This window comes from Taeniopygia guttata, chromosome 15 (genome assembly GCF_048771995.1).
Source record: "Taeniopygia guttata chromosome 15, bTaeGut7.mat, whole genome shotgun sequence".
Lineage (NCBI taxonomy): Eukaryota > Metazoa > Chordata > Aves > Passeriformes > Estrildidae > Taeniopygia > Taeniopygia guttata.
Window position 1 is genome coordinate 12,502,078 of NC_133040.1, and position 18,623 is coordinate 12,520,700.

General features: G+C 44.2%; 1 protein-coding gene across 4 annotated transcripts in view; it reads left to right on the forward strand.

Annotated features, from left to right (window-relative positions):
- Positions 1–18,623, forward strand: part of TMEM132B (transmembrane protein 132B) — a 220,584-nt gene that overhangs the window by 196,413 nt on the left and 5,548 nt on the right. For 2 of the 4 annotated variants that reach the window (XM_072936167.1, XM_030285360.4), the window contains exons 6-8: positions 8,518–8,723; positions 15,713–15,986; positions 17,331–17,522. In XM_072936167.1, the coding sequence (XP_072792268.1) occupies positions 8,518–8,723; positions 15,713–15,986; positions 17,331–17,522 (672 nt within the window). Of the gene's footprint in view, positions 1–5,393; positions 5,526–5,679; positions 5,767–8,517; positions 8,724–15,712; positions 15,987–17,330; positions 17,523–18,623 lie in introns of those variants that run through there. The other 2 variants (XM_041719479.2, XM_030285361.4) reach the window with 2 other exon arrangements.

Here is an 18,623-nt window from a genome sequence, read left to right on the forward strand (position 1 = left end):
CTCTCTTCTCTCTTCTCTCTTCTCTCTTCTCTCTTCTCTCTTCTCTCTTCTCTCTTCTCTCTTCTCTCTTCTCTCTTCTCTCTTCTCTCTTCTCTCTTCTCTCTTCTCTCTTCTCTCTTCTCTCTCCTTTTTTTCCTCTTTTCTCCTCTTCTCTTGGCATCTTGACATGGCCTTGGAGTTCACCCAGTGCAGATGAGTTCTCTTTCTCAGTCTGCACATGGTGATGGGAAATCAGTGGGCAGAGCAGAAACAGCAACTTTTAATTCCAACAGAATTCCCCAACTCGCTTGTTGTTAATGAAGATCTCAGCTGATGGGTTGAGGATCTCCTTTCGTGCAGCAGAGAACATTTTGGCAGCCCCACGTACTGCTTTAGCTGCTCCCCATTTGCTTGCCCCTGCCAAACTCTCCTCTCCAGCAGGAACGCCCCTGCACGGTGCTGGGAAGAGAAGAGGAGCAGCTGCTCTGCACCTGGGACTGCAATCCTGGCACATCTCAAGTGTTGTTTAATAATTTTGCACAGATCAACAGTTTTTGAACAGTGCACACTCCGTTCCGTTCAGCAGGTTTTTAAACTCTCATCGTGCATTCATGGATCAGTGCACCTTTTCTAAGCCTCAGCAATTGTCTGCATTGTTAAACCCAAATGTTAATGCCTGCCATGCTGTCCTTCCCTCGAGTTCAGTGCATTTCAATGGGGGTTAAACGCTAAAACCACTCTAAAACTTCAAACACCCATTCACATCATCACAGGCTATACCTGGGCTCATCTCCCTCAATTTCCTGCTTCTCTTCCTCAGCAGTGTTAAACACTGATCCTCAGAGAAAACCAGCAGAGGCTTCTGTCCCTGTCGAGGCAGGATGGGAATGAGAAGACTCTGATCAGAAGTTGTTGAGAGTAAAACTCTAATTTATTTAAAATACACCACTCTTTTATACAGAGCTTTGTGAGGACCTACTCTATTGGTCCTGAAGTGAAAATAATCCGCACCATTGGTGCAGAGTGCTTGATGTACAGTGATAGAACTTAACTATAAACAATGTGAACAACAAAAGAGATAGAGAATTATTTATATTCTTCTCCAGCTCTTTCCCAGGCTTCTGCTTGGCTAGAAACTCTCCATTTCTCTCTTTGACTGAATCTGAGACCCACAGGCTTCTTCCCTGAAACACGAGGCTGTGGTCAGCAGCTCTGTGGTCCCATGGCTGCTCACGCTGTCCTTGGGTGTCACATGAGCTCTGTGTCAGTGCTGCTCCCCCTCCACAAACCCATTGCTCAGCCCATCGAGCTTTCCTGCTCTCCTGAGCAGGCAGCACTTCAGTAAATGATCTGGTTTTCCAGATCTGCGCTTTCCCGGATGAAGGATTTTGTTGCTACCTCCTGGTTGTTGCAGTCAGGCCTGGGTGTAAATCCCAGATTGCAGGGTTACCCTGCCAGAGGTGCTCTGCAGGACAGACCCTGTCTGGCACACACAGGGATGGTGTTCCTGGCTGTGGCTGTGATGTTCTTGCAGCTCACTGCAGCCATGGGGATTCTTTTGGGGGCTTTCAGCTGGTTCTGTGGCAGGCTGTGTGCTCCTCCAGCTCCAACAGATGCCAGGCTGTGCTTCTGTATCTCACTAGAAACATTCCAAGTCCAGATAGGAGTTTTGGATCTCCTGCTTTACTCTTTTAGAACAATAAAACTGGGAAGAATGACTTACAAAATGATGATTTCAAAATGGCCTGGACTTCCCAATGGATTTGGTTGTGTAGTTTTGGAAATGTCTGATTACCAGTGAAACTCTGATATTGGATCCTCCTCCCCTTGATTCATTGGGATTGACTTGAGCAGTTTTAGGATCAAGCCTTTGGGTGGTTGAAAAAAGAACAGATGTATCTGAAAAGAACCAACTCAAACACAGCCCTGCTCCTGCTGACAGAAGATGTGACCAGCCTGTTTTTTCAGGATACCACAGTGCTGAGGGGGCTGGAGAAACTCCCCTGCCTCAATCCCAATTCCCCCAAACAGCAAGATTAGGGACACCTCTAGTTTCAGTGCAAAGTGTAGGATTTAATTATTGGTGGAGGCTGCAATTAAAGACTGCTTAGGATGAAGAGCAGTGGAACTGCTTCAGTCTCACCTTGACATATCTCATTTTGTCCCTTTTCTCCAGTGAAAGCTGGTTGTAGGGAGGGGGAAATCCTTCTAATCCTGTTTGTGGGTGTAGCTGTTGGGCTGCAGTGAGCCAGGCAGTTTGTATCCTGTTCCTGTGGAACATTATTATTCAATGATAAGATGAAAAACAAACACATATCGAACACACGGGATGGGGAATACTCGACTTAAACTCCGGCTATCGTTTCTAAGTAGGAAAGAAAGCTTAGAATATATCTCAGGGGATTCCTAAAGACAACACTTCTATCTGAAACTACAGCAGCTATTTCAGAGAACAGTACTTGGACAACTGATTTGCCAATAAAAACAAATTAACAGGAAAAGAATGTTACAAAAATGACACTTCCAAGACTATTCTGCACACGTGGAAGATTAAAAGGGAATAAAACCTCTTGTTTTATTAGTTTAAATTCCAGCATCATGTCATTTGCCATCTTTTACTCTGTGTATTCTTAATCTACCATTTGCCTCAAACTGCTTGCAGGCAATATCTGCAGACCCCAGTGCACAAGATGAGCTGGGGCAGGGCGAGGCAGAACTATTGTGAGAATTATTGTAAATCCAGCGTTTCTGAAGCACTGGTGAAGGCTCTTTTGGCAGCAAGCACCTCTTTTCAAGGGTGAATTTGAACTGCAAATTTAAATTATCTGGGGACCAGACTGGATAACCAGTTTTTCAGCTGAAAAGACTCTGTGTTAGACCAAATTCTGGTACACATGGTATCTGCCTCACTTTTCTTCAAACGGGATGTAAAATTAGCACCATCCCTTTGGGGCTTGTGTCAAAAACTCATGGTGGAAAAGTGCCACAGGACAGTTTTGCACCGTGCTTGGTCTCACACTTCCATCCACTTAGTCAATGTTGCTTTTCACTGAATTAACTGGAGTTCATTCCTTCTACAGCTCCTGAAGGGAGGTGCAGACAGGTGGGGTCGGTCTCTTCCACCGGGCAGCACTGGCAGGACAAGAGGACACAGCTTCAAGTTATGTCTGGGAAGGTTTAGGTTGGATATTAGGAAAAAAAAAATTCACTGAAAGACTAATAAAATACTGGAATTGTCTTCTATGGAGGTGGTGGAATCACCATCTCTGGATGTGTTTAAAAGAAGACTGGATTTGGCACTTGGTGCTATGGTCTAGTTGTGGTGTTAGGGCATGAGTTGGACTTGATGATCTCAGAGGTCTCTTCCAACCTCATCATTCTGTGATTCTGTGATTCTGTGTGGGTAGGAGTTTGTCCTTTATAATTCACTATCCATGACCATACACAGCTGTGTGTAAATATCAGTGAGAAGTGTTTGCCTGAAGGTGACAAAGATGCCCTTGGGGACGAGGTGTGGGCTGGGCACCCCGAGGTGCTGCAGACAGGGGGTGGATGGAGATGTGGCCGGGTCTCTGCTGAAGCAGATCTCGCTCTCCCCTCCCACGCTTGAGAGCGTGGAGGAAAATGGTTGTGCCCAGCAGGGTTTCAGCACGACCAAAAATCTCCTGAATAATAAACAGCCACGAGGACTGTGACTGTGGAGCCTGGGAGCAGCCCCTGCATGCAGAGATGAGCCACAAGCAGCCATCACTTGTTCTCCTGTCACTTCACGTCCCCTGTGTTTCACCTGCTCCCCCAAAGGCTGCAGAAACCTTTGTGACCTGAACATCAAATGGTTTCCCAATTACTCCCCCTGAACTGCTACCTTCCTCTGGTCTAGATTAGCCTAAAATGAGGAGGCTGTCACGGACTGTACAGGGCAAATTGAACTTTTTTACAATTACTTGTGGGGATTGGAGCCAACCACCTGCTTCAAAGCCCTGAGAGGTTAATTGCAGCTCTCTTTCTCCTGACCTGCACATGGAAGCACATGGTGGCTCCCCTGCAAACTGTCTCAAACAGCAAATTCTGGTGCTGCCAGGCAGCTGACAATGGATGTGACAGACTGCTTGAAACAGCCTTGCTCCGTGCATTTTACATTTTGCTGATTCTTCTCACTGTGTGTAGTGTTTGCAGGAGAGATTTGAGAGTGTGAAAAACGCCAATCGCTTGGTTTTTAAAATTTTAAACATTTAATGATAATGAAATTGTTGTAAAAATAGTCATACAATTAGAGTAATAAAGTTTAGAGTTAGGACAATTGCAAGAATTTGGTAGAATTTGGTATGTCTCTTGAAGGATCTTTTGCATTATTATTTGAGATGGCTTCTGGAATCCAAGGAAATGGGACAAATTCTCTGTTTGTGTTCTGCGGGATTGTGTCCTGCAAAGATGTTCTTTCTTCAAGTTTCGAGGTGGTAGTCATTCCGTTCCCTTGTGAAAAACGCGTTCACTCTCCTGTGAAAATGGAAAAAGTTCATTAAAGGACAAGAGGAGACAAGGACCATAAAGCAAAGGTTATTTTATGGCTGGGTGCATCTTGCACTCAGCCAAGAACACCCTGTCACCTTTGGGGATCCCCCTTAAATATCTTTTCCCTTACACCAGCCTGTTGCATATTCATAACCCTTATGCATATCCACAAACTTGTTTACATTTTCCAGGAGCTATTTTACATGGCCCCTCCTTGGGTCTGCTTTTTTAGAGCATGTGTGTTTCTTGGCTGTGCTTTTGGCTACTTCTCCTTATCACTTCCAGTTTGGGCCTTGGTCCTCACTGCCTTCAGATGGTGAGTGCTGATGGTTGGCAGATCTGTATGTATATCTATATGCATATCTGTATGCAATCTATATGTATATGTTGGCATATCGGATGTAGCAGGTGTCCTCATCCTGTGTTCATTGGATGTTATCCCATCCAAGCAGGCATTTTAACACAGGCATAGCTATTTCACTACTATGTCTAAGCTTAATTAACAGTAGAAATACTATAGAAATACTAAATACTATACTATATTTCTACCACAATAGTAGAAAACTGTATAGTTAGAACAAAGTTACTTTAACATCACACATATAAAATCCATTTTAACATTTGCAAAAACCCCCAATATTATAATATGTATCCATAATCTATCTATAATTCATATCTATCAATTCCTTCTCTATGAGGAATTGATGTTTGCATTGTTGTTGTATAATTGGGGGTGCAATAATGGCGGCGGCCAGAGGCGGCGCTGCAGCAGGAGGCGGAACACAAAATGGCGCCGGGCATAATCCACGGACAGTGCGCCGCCATTTTTCCGTACGGAAGAGGTGCGCAGGGCACGGCGGCTGCGCAGATCGCGTAACCGGAGCGGCCCGCGCGGTGCCCGGCTGCGCAAATGGCGTAACCGGGGCACTCATCGCGGTGGCGGCTGCGCAGATCGCGTAACCGGAGCGCTCCGCGCCGTGCCCGGCTGCGCACCTTACGTAACCGGGGCATTTCTCGCGGTGGCGGCTGCGCAGGTAGCGTAACCGGGGCACTCAACACGGTGGCTGGCTGCGCACCTTGCGTAACCGGGGCATTTCTCGCGGTGCCCGGCTGCGCACCTTGCGTAACCGGGGCATTTCTCGCGGTGCCCGGCTGCGCAAATTGCGTAACCGGGGCAAAGGAAGTTTTCCTGCTGCGTTCTCAAGTGTAGCCGCGTTGTACTGTGAAAAATGCACATTTTATGGCTTACATGCAGTAACTGCGCAGATTTTTACTGTATGTATTATGTTATAGCGATTAGTTGTGCTTTTGTAGTTAAAATGAAGATTTTTAGTAGTTAAATTAAAGACTATGGATGGGTGGGGTAATTTTTCTCCACGTTTCGGTGTCAGCGTCCAGGTTCTGGTTTCACCAGCATTTAGGGATTTCCGAGTTATTTTTCCTTCTTTTTCCTCTCCTTTCTTTTCCCTGGGGGTTTTTCCTTTCCAGCTCACAGCTGCGGTTATCTCTGTTTTTTCAGAGAGGTTCCAGCCTCAACAAGTGTCCTCACAGCACTCACTGCTGGTCCTGGCTTCTTTTCTGCCTCTCCAAGGTCGGGGTTGGATCTCTCGAGATGTATTTCATGTTCAGACTCAGCTTTTATTATTTCTTATCGAGGTCACAAGTCCTGAGTGCTACAGTATTCTACTAACAAGCTACAGAATGGCTAACTGTCTTTCTCTACAAGCTATTTTAAGGCTAAACTATCCAATTAAGAAATGACACCTAAATTATTTTTACTTTTAACCCAATAGCTAATCCCTTTTGTCCTGTACTGCAAACTTTTCAGTCCAATTGCACAATACCACCCAAACCCATGAAGAGAAGGAAAAAGGTGAAGAAGAAGGACCAGCCTCTGCCCTAAAACCTCCACCTTGCTCTACATATATTGCTATATTCTAAAACCTTAAAAACTCTGAATTTTCCACCACAAAATACCACAGATTTCTAATCAAACTACACACCACAATCCTAGCGCTGTTAATCAATTTTGGAAGCCTTCTCCACGGCCTCAGGTCAAATGCAGTGTTCTCTTGTGGGTCTGTGCCTCTCAGCACAGAAAGTTTAAAATTCTCAGCTTCCAGCACTCCAACACCTAGACTGATATTTTTATAGCTACAATTAATGTCCATCTTTCAGTTCCCTAATTTAGCACCTTTCTTGCCTGATGACAAGAACATTTGCTGCAGCAAGAAGAGAATCTGAAAAATTAGCTGCTGTCTTGTCAGATATTAGTTATTCCCCTGATCCGGCCTTGATGTTTATCCCTCCCTCTTTGAGTTTTCTTAATTATTTCTGTCTTGTATTAATTCTCACATAACTCCCTAGATGTAAGCATTATGGTTTAGAATCTCAACTGCTCATTCAATTAATGGGCTTGCTTAATGTGCTTAAACTTTCCAGAGACGCTCGTGACACATTATGAGGGAGGGAAAAAAAGATTCCAAGTGTGCTCCATCTCATTTGTGGTACTCCTGAGCCTCAAGTCCATTTAAGCTCTTTATCAGATTATCTAGATTTATTGTTTTTATATTCTTGTGTTCATTAAGCATTTATGTGGAGGAGTAGTCTCTGCAGAAGAGTGGCTTCGTTTCCTTTGCTCCATCCCTCATCACCTGGCTTAACCCCTGTGTAAATTGTAATTTCAGTGCATTGAGAAGGATTTGAGAAGCTGACTTGATTATGGCAAATATGAAAGGACAGATCTTTTACTTCATAGCTGAAAACTGTTTATTTTTTCAGCAAAACAAAGGATCTGACAGAGATTTTCTCGAATTTTTCTTGGCTCAGTAACCCCTAATCCCTGTTAATATCTGAAAAGATTTTTGGTAGGTTTGCAGAGGGAGCTCAGCCTGTGTTTCAGCCTGTTCCCCACCGAAGCCTGCATGAGTTATCTCAGTAATTCCAGGAAACTTGAATTTGAGCACGGGCTCAGGCAGGATCCCTCCGGATCCGGGTGCCAGAGCCTTGGTGACACAGAGCAGTCCTGACAGGAGAGCAAAGTGCACTCCAGGAGCACAGCCCCACGCATCAGTCTGGCTTTAAAAGATTAAAACCACCTCCATGGAGCCCGTGGGGGATGATCTCCTCTCTCTCTTCAAGGCAGAATGCAAACCAGATAAAGATAAAATACATGTACATGTGCAGGTGTAGAACTCATGTTATGGATGTGTATAAACATGAATAATGTACATGAATGTTATACATGGCTGTGTGTGTATCTAAAACTATACTGTTTGTGTATCTAAAACTACACACGCATATATTTATAACTATATTATTTATAAATATATTAGAAACCCCTTCCTGACAAAGGAGTCCTGTCTTTCAGGATCGTGGTTTTATATAAATAAAATCTGTGCTCAGGACCTTGATTTTGTGCCAGAAGATCCCCGGAACCAGGAGGGCAGATGAGTTGTAGTACACAGCCCACACGCTCGTTTTAGCAGTGATTTCATAGAATGCCACGAAGCAACTATGAATACATTTTGTTAAAACAATTACTGAGGAGTTCTAAAAAATAATGCTTCTGCTGCACTTCTGCTCATGAGCCATAAGGGGATCTTTGTCTTTCAGCATTACAGTGCTCAAGGAAAAGGGAAAAGATTCTGGTTTATGGTTCTGAGTCAGTCTTTTTCTTACTAACATATGGCCCCATTTTTTCCTGGTTCTTTAAGCAAGTTGTAAACATAAACGTTGATGCACATGGAGTTTGATTCATGAAGAGTTTAATTTGCCTAGTATAAAAGATTCACACAGGTTATATAACATCGTTAAATTATTTCTGTAGTTTGAGTAGTATCCTTTGAGGAATGCACAACTCTTTCCCTGGAGTCCATTTATCACTGTTTGCTTCTAATTAGAAAATTGGAAATGCAGTATGCGTGACTTATATTTGCAGTGTTGTCTTAGGGCTCGTGTATCATCCTTGTTCTTCCTCAGGAATTTTTATTTGTTTCCTAATACATTATATGGGTTTTTTTTAAGGTTTCTGAGAGCTGTGACTCCATCTTCGTTAATGGCAAGGAGATGAAGAGCAAGGTGGGCACCATTGTGAACTTCACCTACCAGCACTTCAGCACGCAGCTGGAGGTGACGGTCTGGGTCCCGCGGCTCCCGCTGCAGATCGAGATCTCCGACACCGAGCTCAGCCAGGTCAAGGGCTGGAGGATCCCTGTCACCTCCAACAAAAGGTACCTTTGAGTTGTTAAAAAAATATGGGTGTTGATCCAGTACCGATATCCAACTGTGATGGACAAAAACTCTCTAACAGTTTAAAGTTAGGAAGTGTGTGTTTATTGTGTGTGGGATCGCTCCCAAATCCACACCGCAGCTCCCAGGTGGTTACAGAGCCCTTTTATCTATACAAGTATTGAATACACAAAATACAAATACATATTCATAATTTTGTACATCCCATTCCTCACTTTGTATGCTAATCACTTCAAAATCTATTCAGCATGAAGTTTGTCCCTTGAAATGGGTCGGTGTCCCTTTCATGGGGAGGGGTCCCAAAATGAGGAAGTCAATGAAGTCTTCCTTGTTCTGACCTTTCTGCCTTTTCAATGCAAATCTGACAAATGAACTCTTGGTAGAACTCCCATTCCTTGTCTTCAGTTGGTTTCAGAGCAGAGGAGGCCCAGCTAAAGCTCTCCAGTGCCCAGGAGAACATCTCGGCTGCTGGAGAGCCTGAAGAGCCCAGAGAGCAGTGGAGGAGAGGTGCCCAACACTTTCTGAGGGCACAAAACGAAGGGAATAGCACACAATTTGCAGGGTAGTCAGATCATGAGCTCCAGAGAAGGGCAATGACTGACCTCTTGATTATGTGGATATTTTTCTGGCTGTGACAGAAGAGGTGATGAGAATCTGGCAGAAGAGACATCAGCATTTGCTTCAGTGGCAAAGGCAGGAAGAGCTGTGCTGGGTGAGGAATGAATGGATTTAAGCTGACTGCTTAAATCTTCACTGAACTTCCCTTCTCCTGCCTGTGCTGTCCCAGCCCCGAGGCACACATCCTGCTGCCAGCAGTGGGATTTTTGCTGAGCACACAGCTGCAGGATTAGGCTGGTGTTTATTGCAGGAGCAGACATTCAGCCACGGCCGTTCTCAAGTTAAACCCATTAGAGGCAGCGCTGGAAATTTCCCCCCTGGTGTCTCCTTCTGATTTATTTGGCCAGCTGAAATGAAGGGAATGCTCTGAGAGTCTGCTCTGCTTGCAAGCTGGCAAGCTTTGCAGAGTTTTGGTGCAAAACATTTCTTTGGATTGCACTGGAGCTGCTGGCCCACATCCTGCAGGAGGAGAAGAGAAAGTGTGGACACTGTGCCACCCCCCCAGAAGGTCCATGCCCATGTGAACAGCAAAGGTTCAGCAGGAAATAAATTATCTCTCCTTTTATTGACCATTCATGTGGAATTTTTAACTTTGCAGGGCTATTCTGAATCAATAGTTCAGAGCCAGCATTAGTTGTGCTCACGGTGACATTTACTTTGCACGTTAGGTTTTTACATTTCCTTTAGTTTTAGATTTGGATGGTTTTTACCTGAGATTTAGTGGCTTTTCATCTTGGCTCTTTTTTATTATTATGACTTTTCTCTTTACTTTTTAATCTGCTTATACCTCCACCGCCTATGTTTTTCCCAAAATCCTAAACATTGGGGAGTTTTTATGAGTTTTTAAGTGATAAGCTGAAGCACTCAAGACATTTGGACTGCAGTCAGGAGCTGTAGGTTTGAGAGTGAGCAGGGTGCTTTTATCTTTGCAAAAACCCCAAATCCAAGAATTTCCCAGCAGGTGAAGCCATAGCATTGTGTTGTTTCAACTTCAGCTTCATGTGAGAGCCAATATTGGCAATTTGCACGAGGTTTTTGATGTCTGTCCTTGAAGGAAACTCAAGGATTCTTCCTAAAGTCCCTCTCAACAGGCTTAGGCAGCCTTAAATTTAGCCCCAAAATCAACTGAAGCTGTGTCACTGTTGTGGTCATGGCAGGATTGCAGTGTGGCTTCTTCATAGCCCACCTCACCACAAACAAAACAATTTTCCACTTTGCTGCTGTCCTGCAGGGTTGGTGTCCTCACACCACTCCTGGTGTACAACTCCTTGTGTCTTCTCAGCAGGAATTGAACATTGCTGGACAGTTGCTCATCAATATTGGAGTATTTTTATAGGGGTTGTGCAGAGACACTTGAGCAACCCCCAGACTTTCTCTCATCCCCTCTGGCTGCCCCAGGGCCTCATCACTGGCTGAGGGGCTGAGCCAGATGGCAAAATAGAAAATAATCCTTTAAACGTGTTTATTGGTGCTGTTAACAAAAGAAATGTTTGTACATCAGCAGAGCTGTTCTTCTCCTGAATGCAGCTGCTCTCCTTCAGAGCTGGGAGAGTTTCTGTGCCCAGATCACAGCTGGGCTTCCCAGTAAAATGTCTTGCTTCTCCCTATAAAGCCTGTCATGATTGTAATTGTAAAATACATGTGCTTACAGACATGTTTGCCTATCTGAATCATTTTGCCTAATCTTGAATCGTTTCCAAAGCAGGGTCTTTACAAAACTTTTACAAACACCCCCTGCACAGTTTGATCTGTGTTGGTTTTTAGCTGGTCTGAACTGTGCTGCAAGAGCAGGAACTTGTCAGAGCACAGAAAGGAAAAGACAGGCTGCTTTTATGCCAGAAACTGGAAAAAAAAAAACCCAATTCATCTCCCCTGTGTAAGAACAGGGATACTATACCAGATCAGGCTGCAAATATATGACAAATCTTTTAATTTTATCAGAACTTGATCTCTGGTGAGTGCTGCTGCAGACAGGAAGGGCCTCCCTGGGCAGGTGAAATTCAGCTCCACCATCCTCTCCTGAGTGGTGCAGGGAAACAAACCCCCAGCCTCAGCAAACAGTAGGTGTATATTTAAATTAAAGTCAAATATTAGAGTGTAGAAGAGGTCCAGGCAGACTCTGCTAGTCTAACAAGAACATTTATTTCTATTCCTCATGCATCTGCAAAATAATTACCTTCTTCTTGAGGTTCCTGCACCAGCTCTGTGCACACATATTTACATGGCATGAGTGGCTTCAGCTTGCATTAATAGGAATTGCATGGCTCAAGCCTCACAGAACAAGCTGGAAATTTAATTTCAGTAAATATTTGCAGCTGGGATAGGATATTGTTTTCAGGAGGCTCCCAACACCACCAGCATGGGCAGAGTTTATTGAGCTCTGCTTTGCTCCTGTCCAGTTCTGGAGACAAAAGCAGGACAAAAAAAACCTGCTTTATTTAAACCCCCAGTGAGTGCTGCCCCTCCCAAGTAAAGCTGTACTTTAAGGCAAATTAAGTGACACTGGATTCCAACCCTTCCATTTCTGGGTAACAGCATCTGCACAAAGCTGGAGCACGCTGTAAATTTGCTCCTTTAGTTAATTGATTTTAATGTCCTATGGAGACAAGGCCTTGGAGATTTTTCTTAATAGGTAGGCTGTATTTTCAAGATCTGTAAAAGTACCAAATTACATTTATTCTTGAACTGTGAGTGGAGCTATGTGCAGCTTATTTCTGTAGCCTCCACTAAATCAGCTTCTAGTGGTTTGTAATTTGTATCTGAGAGAGATTTCTTTTTCAATTAGGGGTGTTGCAAATGTTTTTTAAATATATGACTCTTTGTAATGAGTATTTCAAACCCCAACCCAGCAAAACTGATTTCTTTAGGGTTAGTTTTTTTTTAAAAACAGAAAATTAGCATCTGGCCCAAGATGATGCCTGGTTTGAGAGGGGTGCAGATGAAAAGAGACACACTGGAACTGCTCAGAGACAAGGTCTGAAGTGTGGAGCTGACAGATCACTGATGAGATCAGTGCTCGCAGGCACCCTTGGAACAGGCTGCTGCTTTAACTCAGCTCCCTGGCAAAGCCTTTCTCTCTGTGAAATGGAAATTAAATGTAATTCTGGCAACCTTGGCTCGCTCCAGAAAAGCAAAAAAACCTTCCAAGCAAGTTTGCCAAGCAGCAAGGAATAGGGTAAGAAGCACTGTGAGGGTTTGCAGAGATGACCAAGAGGAAAAAAGCACAATATGCAGCAAGAGCTTGCATTCATCAGGACTTGTCTCGAGCAGAAAATGAGCTCCCTGCTTAATGAAGGATTTTAAGCTTCCTGAAAACACTTTAATGAGGAGTTTAAAGGGAAGCTGTGCAATTCACTGGATCTCAAACATTTTGTTGTACACATGGAGACAAAGCACTGACTTACTGCCTATATCTTGATTTTGTGGCTTTAAAGTGGAAAAAATTACATCTTTTGTTTAAAAAAAAACCCCAAAAAACCCCAAAACACACACAAAAAAAAAAAAAAAAAAAAAAAAAAGAAAGAACTTGAGTTGAGACCTGGCAAAGCAGACTTGCAAAGCTTGTACTGAAAATTCAGACACCTCCCTCTGCTGTGCACTGACAAAGAGCCTGCCTTGCTCATCCCGGGCTTTGGGAAGGCTTTTCTGATGCTCCACATTTGTCTACCACAGAAAACATGTTTCTGAGGAGAAGTAGATCAACATCTCCAATGTTTGTGTGCTGAAATGGAGCCTTTGCATTGAAGATACCCCAAGGAATGGGCTGGACTTGAATCAGGGTTTTGTTGTGGTAAATCCTGGCTGCCCACACAGTCCTGGAGATAAGGACAGGAGCGCTCCCTCTGTGCCCCTGAGCAGCAATCCTTCCCTCTGGTCATTGCACAGCTCATATTTATCAGCTGGGGCTGAAAACAAATTCCCTGCAGTTGTTTTGAATAGATTTCCTCTTGGACAATCCAGCAGTGCAAAGTTTGAAACAGCGAAAAGTAGAAATAAACAAGCACATAAATAAAGATAACAGCAACCCGTTGGATCTGAATAAAACATCGACTCACAGAGTGGTTTGGGTTGAAAGAGACCTTAAAAATTATCTTGTTCCAACCTCTGCCCTGGGCAGGGACAAACAGGAACAGAAAGGGAATTGTGTAAATGATGCTGGATGTTGCATATGTGAACATCTCCTGCAAACCTCATAGCACTGTGGGTCTCTTGTCCCATAATTAGGCAGGTTCCCATCAGTTCTGTGCTCTTTGCCCCAAATCCCAGAAGTGCTCCTTACCTGAACAGCTTTTGCACGTTTTTCCCCAGTTCTGCACAGGCACTAATGTTACTGTCTGTTATTAGAGAGGGTCAAATCCCAAAATCTCCGAGCTGAACTTGGTTCTGCCAAAGTCTGAGATTGTTCAGAGCTGGGTTATGGCTTAGCTGGGCTGAAGAGGGTCAGAACACAGGAATAAATGGAAAGTGGGAACATTAAGGAGTCCATGAATTCATTTACAGCATAGATGGATATGGACCACAGAAGCTCGATGAACATTCCCCTTCTAGAACTTTCTTTGTGGCTGTTTGGCCAGCTGTGAGCTGACTGCAGGCTGACACCAGTGCTGGGAAGGAGAGAATAACTGAAAGTTTCCCAGAAATACCCAGCTAGTCAAACTCTGTAAAACTAATTTCTTTGGGAAATAGAAACCCTATTTTTGTAGCCTTCCCTCTAACAATTCCACTGTTATTCAAAGATGTTTCATTCAGCAGGTAATGATGGACACTTGTTTTACACACACAAAACCAGAAGGTGCCACAGACCATTTATTGAGGCTGAATATAAATATTCAGCTAACAAGTGATGCATTGAAAATGTATTTCCAGTGGATTGGGTTCTGTAACACGGGGACTTTCAGTTTTCAAATTTTGAAGAACACAAGGCTTTTTCTTAGATATGTTTTCAGTTTACTGGCTGCCAGCTTTGTCATAAAACAATTTATAACAAAGGCAATTCTGTTTTATAATAGTTTTTCATAGCTGCTATTTCAAAGGAGGAGATAAAGGGACAGAGTAACCACAAAACTACCTCCTGCAATACTTTGAAAAATGAGAGCCTTACCCTGTATTTCCCACCCTTGATATTGTGATGGCTTCAGGCTCAATAAATACAGGAGGGAGGGAAATTAATTCTGAGCAATGAATCCACAGCATGGGGGCATAATGAGTAAAAGTGTGACCACCTACTGCTTAATACCTGACTTGGAAGAGATAAGAGGATCCATGTGTTTGTGCCAGGCAATGAGCAAGAGGAAAAAAATATAAAATATTAATATTGGTGGTAGACTGAGTCTTTAGGCAGAAAAAAAAATCTGTCAGGTGTGACAGCAGTGCTATCATGTACAAATCACTGTGATGCCTCGCTGAGCTCTGGGGAAAGCTGTTTTATTTCACAGGCTCTGTTTCCAAAGGGGGACAGATAGAAAAGATTGCAGGCCGTGTGTCTAATGCTGCAGGTGGTTCTGCAGGCTGTGATCTGAGTAACCCTGCTTTGAGTGGGAGCATAAATGCCTGATTTGGTTTTTTGGGAGCCACCTGATTTGGTTTTTTTGGGAGCCACCTGAGGTCACTGAGTGTGTGACACTAGGCACTGCATGGCTGTGTGAGGTGAAGGGGCAGTCCAGGTGTGTTTCCCAAAATTCCCAAAAGCAGAGGGATGGATGGGGATCAGCTGGGTGCCTCTGCCTCAGCAGGGACTGCCAGAGGAGTTAGAGGAGGTGAGAAGGGAAGAGCTCAGACACAAATACAGATGTTAAAAGGATGGTAAAACACCTTTTCCCACCTGATGAGCTGCTTTGCTGCACAGCTGCCCTCTCCTCAGCATCTCCCTCTGCTTCCCTGAGCCTTCTGCTGCCTGGAGAAGGGGCAGTGGCTCCCCTGGGATCCCTTTCCAAGCTGCTGGGAGGTCCCACACAAGCCAAGGATTTACTGGAAGAAGCGTCAGTAGCTTTGAAAGTGCACAGCAGCAGAAAGCTGCACAAACACCTGCCCAGGATTCACTAACCTGCCCATCCCAACCCTGATCTCCTGTCTCACCCAGCAGCAGGTGAGAACATCAACACTGATGAAAATGAGTGTGTTGGTGTGGGGTTTTTTTTACTTTTTACTTTTGCACCAATGCCACACTTAATTATTACTGATATCAAACACTCAGAGCTGGTAATTGATCCTGTAAGACTGAAAACTCTTTTCCATGGCTAGAGATCGCAGAGAGTGTCTCTGGGGGCTCTGTCCAGGGGGGTTCCTGACCCCTGCCAGGGCAGCCAGAGGGAAGCCCTGGACTGCCACAGCTAACCAAGCCCTGTGTTCACAGGCCCACCCGGGACAGCGAGGATGAAGAAGATGACGAGAAGAAAGGCAAAGGCTGCACCCTGCAGTACCAGCACGCCCTGGTCAGGGTCCTGACGCAGTTCGTGGCCGAATCCTCGGAGTTTGGTGGCCAGCTGAGCTTCCTGCTGGGCTCGGAGTGGCACTTTGACATCACGGAGCTGGTGGCAGATTTCATGAAGGTGGAGGAGCCCAGGGTTGCCAAGCTGCAGGACGGTCGGGTGCTGGCTGGGCGTGAGCAGGGCATCACCACGGTGCAGGTACAGCCCCGGCCAGGGCTCGGCTCACACACACAGCCTGCCTCAGCAGGGCTAGGCTTGGTGTAAAAAAGTCACTGATCTCAGGGGGGAAAAAAAGCAGCTGAAAAAATGGGCATGCTAAACAGAAAAGAAAGTTTGAACGGGTTTTCACTGTGGTTGTTTGTCACTTCCATAAATTGGCCTTAGGTGAAGCTTTTGTAGGGATTTATCCATCTTAGTGTGACTGGAACACAAGGAGATTTCTCTGGCTGGTGAAAAAGATGACATGAGGCACACAACCAGCTCCTTTTAACTTCAGTGGGACCATATGACCATAATAACTATTGGGAAATTTTACCAAATGCATACCTGCACCTTTATATGCTTGAACATATTTGAAAAATTAGTCCTTTTATGATCACAAACCATGGACACAAAAATAATTTTCAAACAACTTTCAGAGTGTTCATGTAACCTCCATCCAAATTCGTGCACCTTCCTTAATCAAAATAAAAGAATGGAAGCACTGGGGCTCTTCTCAGGGGCTGCAAACACCTGTAATGTTCTGGTCACACTCTGGAGTCAACACAGGGATTTTAGGGCTCAGCTCCCTTCAACCTGAAATAAATGGGATAGAGAGGTCAAGGGATTTCTGCCCTTAAAATATCTCTTCCTCTCCAGTGGCCCTCAAAGAGCAGGAAGCCCCAGTGCAGGGAGCTGTGCTGCTCTTGTTGGTTTGGATAAATCACACCTCCAGTATTTTGGGCTCAAACCAGCTCTTTCTGTCACCAGTATGAAGATGAGTCTCTTTCTGGAACAAGGTCTTAGAGCAACTGGCAGGAGTGTTTTGGCATTGAAAAATGCAGGCAGGCACCCAGTGGGATTTTCAAAGTTCTTTTGCAAGTCTCACTTTGATTTCATTCAGGTCCTCTGTCCCTAGAAAGGCAGCAGGCCAAGTTCCTATCAGCCAGGCTTTGAGCACTTATTTATCCCCTCACTGAGTTTCAGTGTTAATCAGTCTTACACTCTGTCCTGTGCTGCACTGCATTAACAGGGAGTTTTATAGACCCCACAAAAATGACTTTCAAAAAAACCCCAACAAATCTATTTAATTTATTCTATATTATATATATATTGTCAAGATCAAGCTGCAATTTTGAAGTGATTTGTTGCTTTATTAAATTATTTTTTAAAAATAAAGTAACTTAGCAGCAAATGAGTGTAATGTCTTGGGGGAAACATCAGGTCTGGCTTGGACATGGATGTGACAAACCCAGGATTAATCTGGTGTGCTGGTTAGAAGCCAGGCTTGCTTTACAATACTTCATTGCTGTTTCATGCAGGCTGTTTCCTTTCTCTTCCCAGGTTCTGTCCCCTCTCTCGGATTCCATCCTGGCAGAGAAGACAGTGATAGTTCTGGATGACAGGGTGACCATTACTGACCTGGGGGTGCAGCTGGTGTCAGGCTTGTCTGTGTCCTTCCAGAGCAGCAAAGGAAATAAGAGAGCCATCGTTGCCACCACCTCTGCCCACGACATCCTGCGCACTCCCAAGCAGGTATGCTCCTAAAGAATACAGCAAATTATTAATAATTTAGGTGTTCCCTCTGCTCTGGCACAGGAATTTGCTGTACATTTCAGGCAGCAGATATAATGAATGTATGGCTGTGAAAAGCAGTCACTTCTTGTGGTAAAGGCTGTTCTGATCTTCCTGACCCCTTCTCAGTGACCACAGAGCTGCTCTGGGCACCTGCACAGCACAGGGAAAGGGAGGGACCTGTCTGGGAATGCACAGTGCCAAACAAAGCATGGATGTGCCACAAAAATCTCCTTTTCTGTGGGGAAATACAGCCTAGCTGTGCAAGCAGGGCTGGGAGTGCCAGTCCTTAATTGCCTCACAAAGTCAGCTCAGCCAAAACAACCTCTGGCTGCTGGTGCAGAAGTTTTCATGACCTGCATTGCTGAAAACTGATGAGTTTGTGCTTGCTTTGAACCATATAATCCAAGGAATTAAATAGCTTTTAATGAGACCACAGAACAAATTCCATATGTGGTTTTTAAATAAATATCATAGAGCTGAGGTTCTACACCAGTGCAGAAAGTGTAACTATATTTTTTTGCACTAGCAATTTCCAGTAAGAAGACAAATTGGTTTGGTCAGAACATAAAAATGGTGTTTTTTATGAGTGTTTCTATGGTTCCCAGGAAAGACCACAATCCCTTTTGCATATTGCAAGTCCTGCATATTTGAAAGCATGACAGAAAATATAAAGTGCTGCACTGAGATGTGTTCTCCTCTCAGTTTGTTCCACCCACGGGCTGGATGGGCTCACTGGCCCGACACATTCCAGCCCTGCTCATTGCATTACATGAGGCACTGGAACTGCAGCATTAGAGAAATTCCCCATTATGGGTCCTTTGCAAGCCTAATTGACCGTGGTGTTGGAAATATGATTATTTTCATCATAAGGCTCTGGCATTCAAAAGAGGCTTCTCACTTCAGACTGAGAAAAAAGAATTGTCAATTGTTTTTTTCCAGCACTTTTATTAAATTTCCTTTGATAGTTCCTGAAGGTGAGGTAAATGCCTCAGTGGTCTAGACAACACAAACCTGCAAGAAAATGAGAAGCAGAGTATACATTTCCATTTTCTTTAAAAA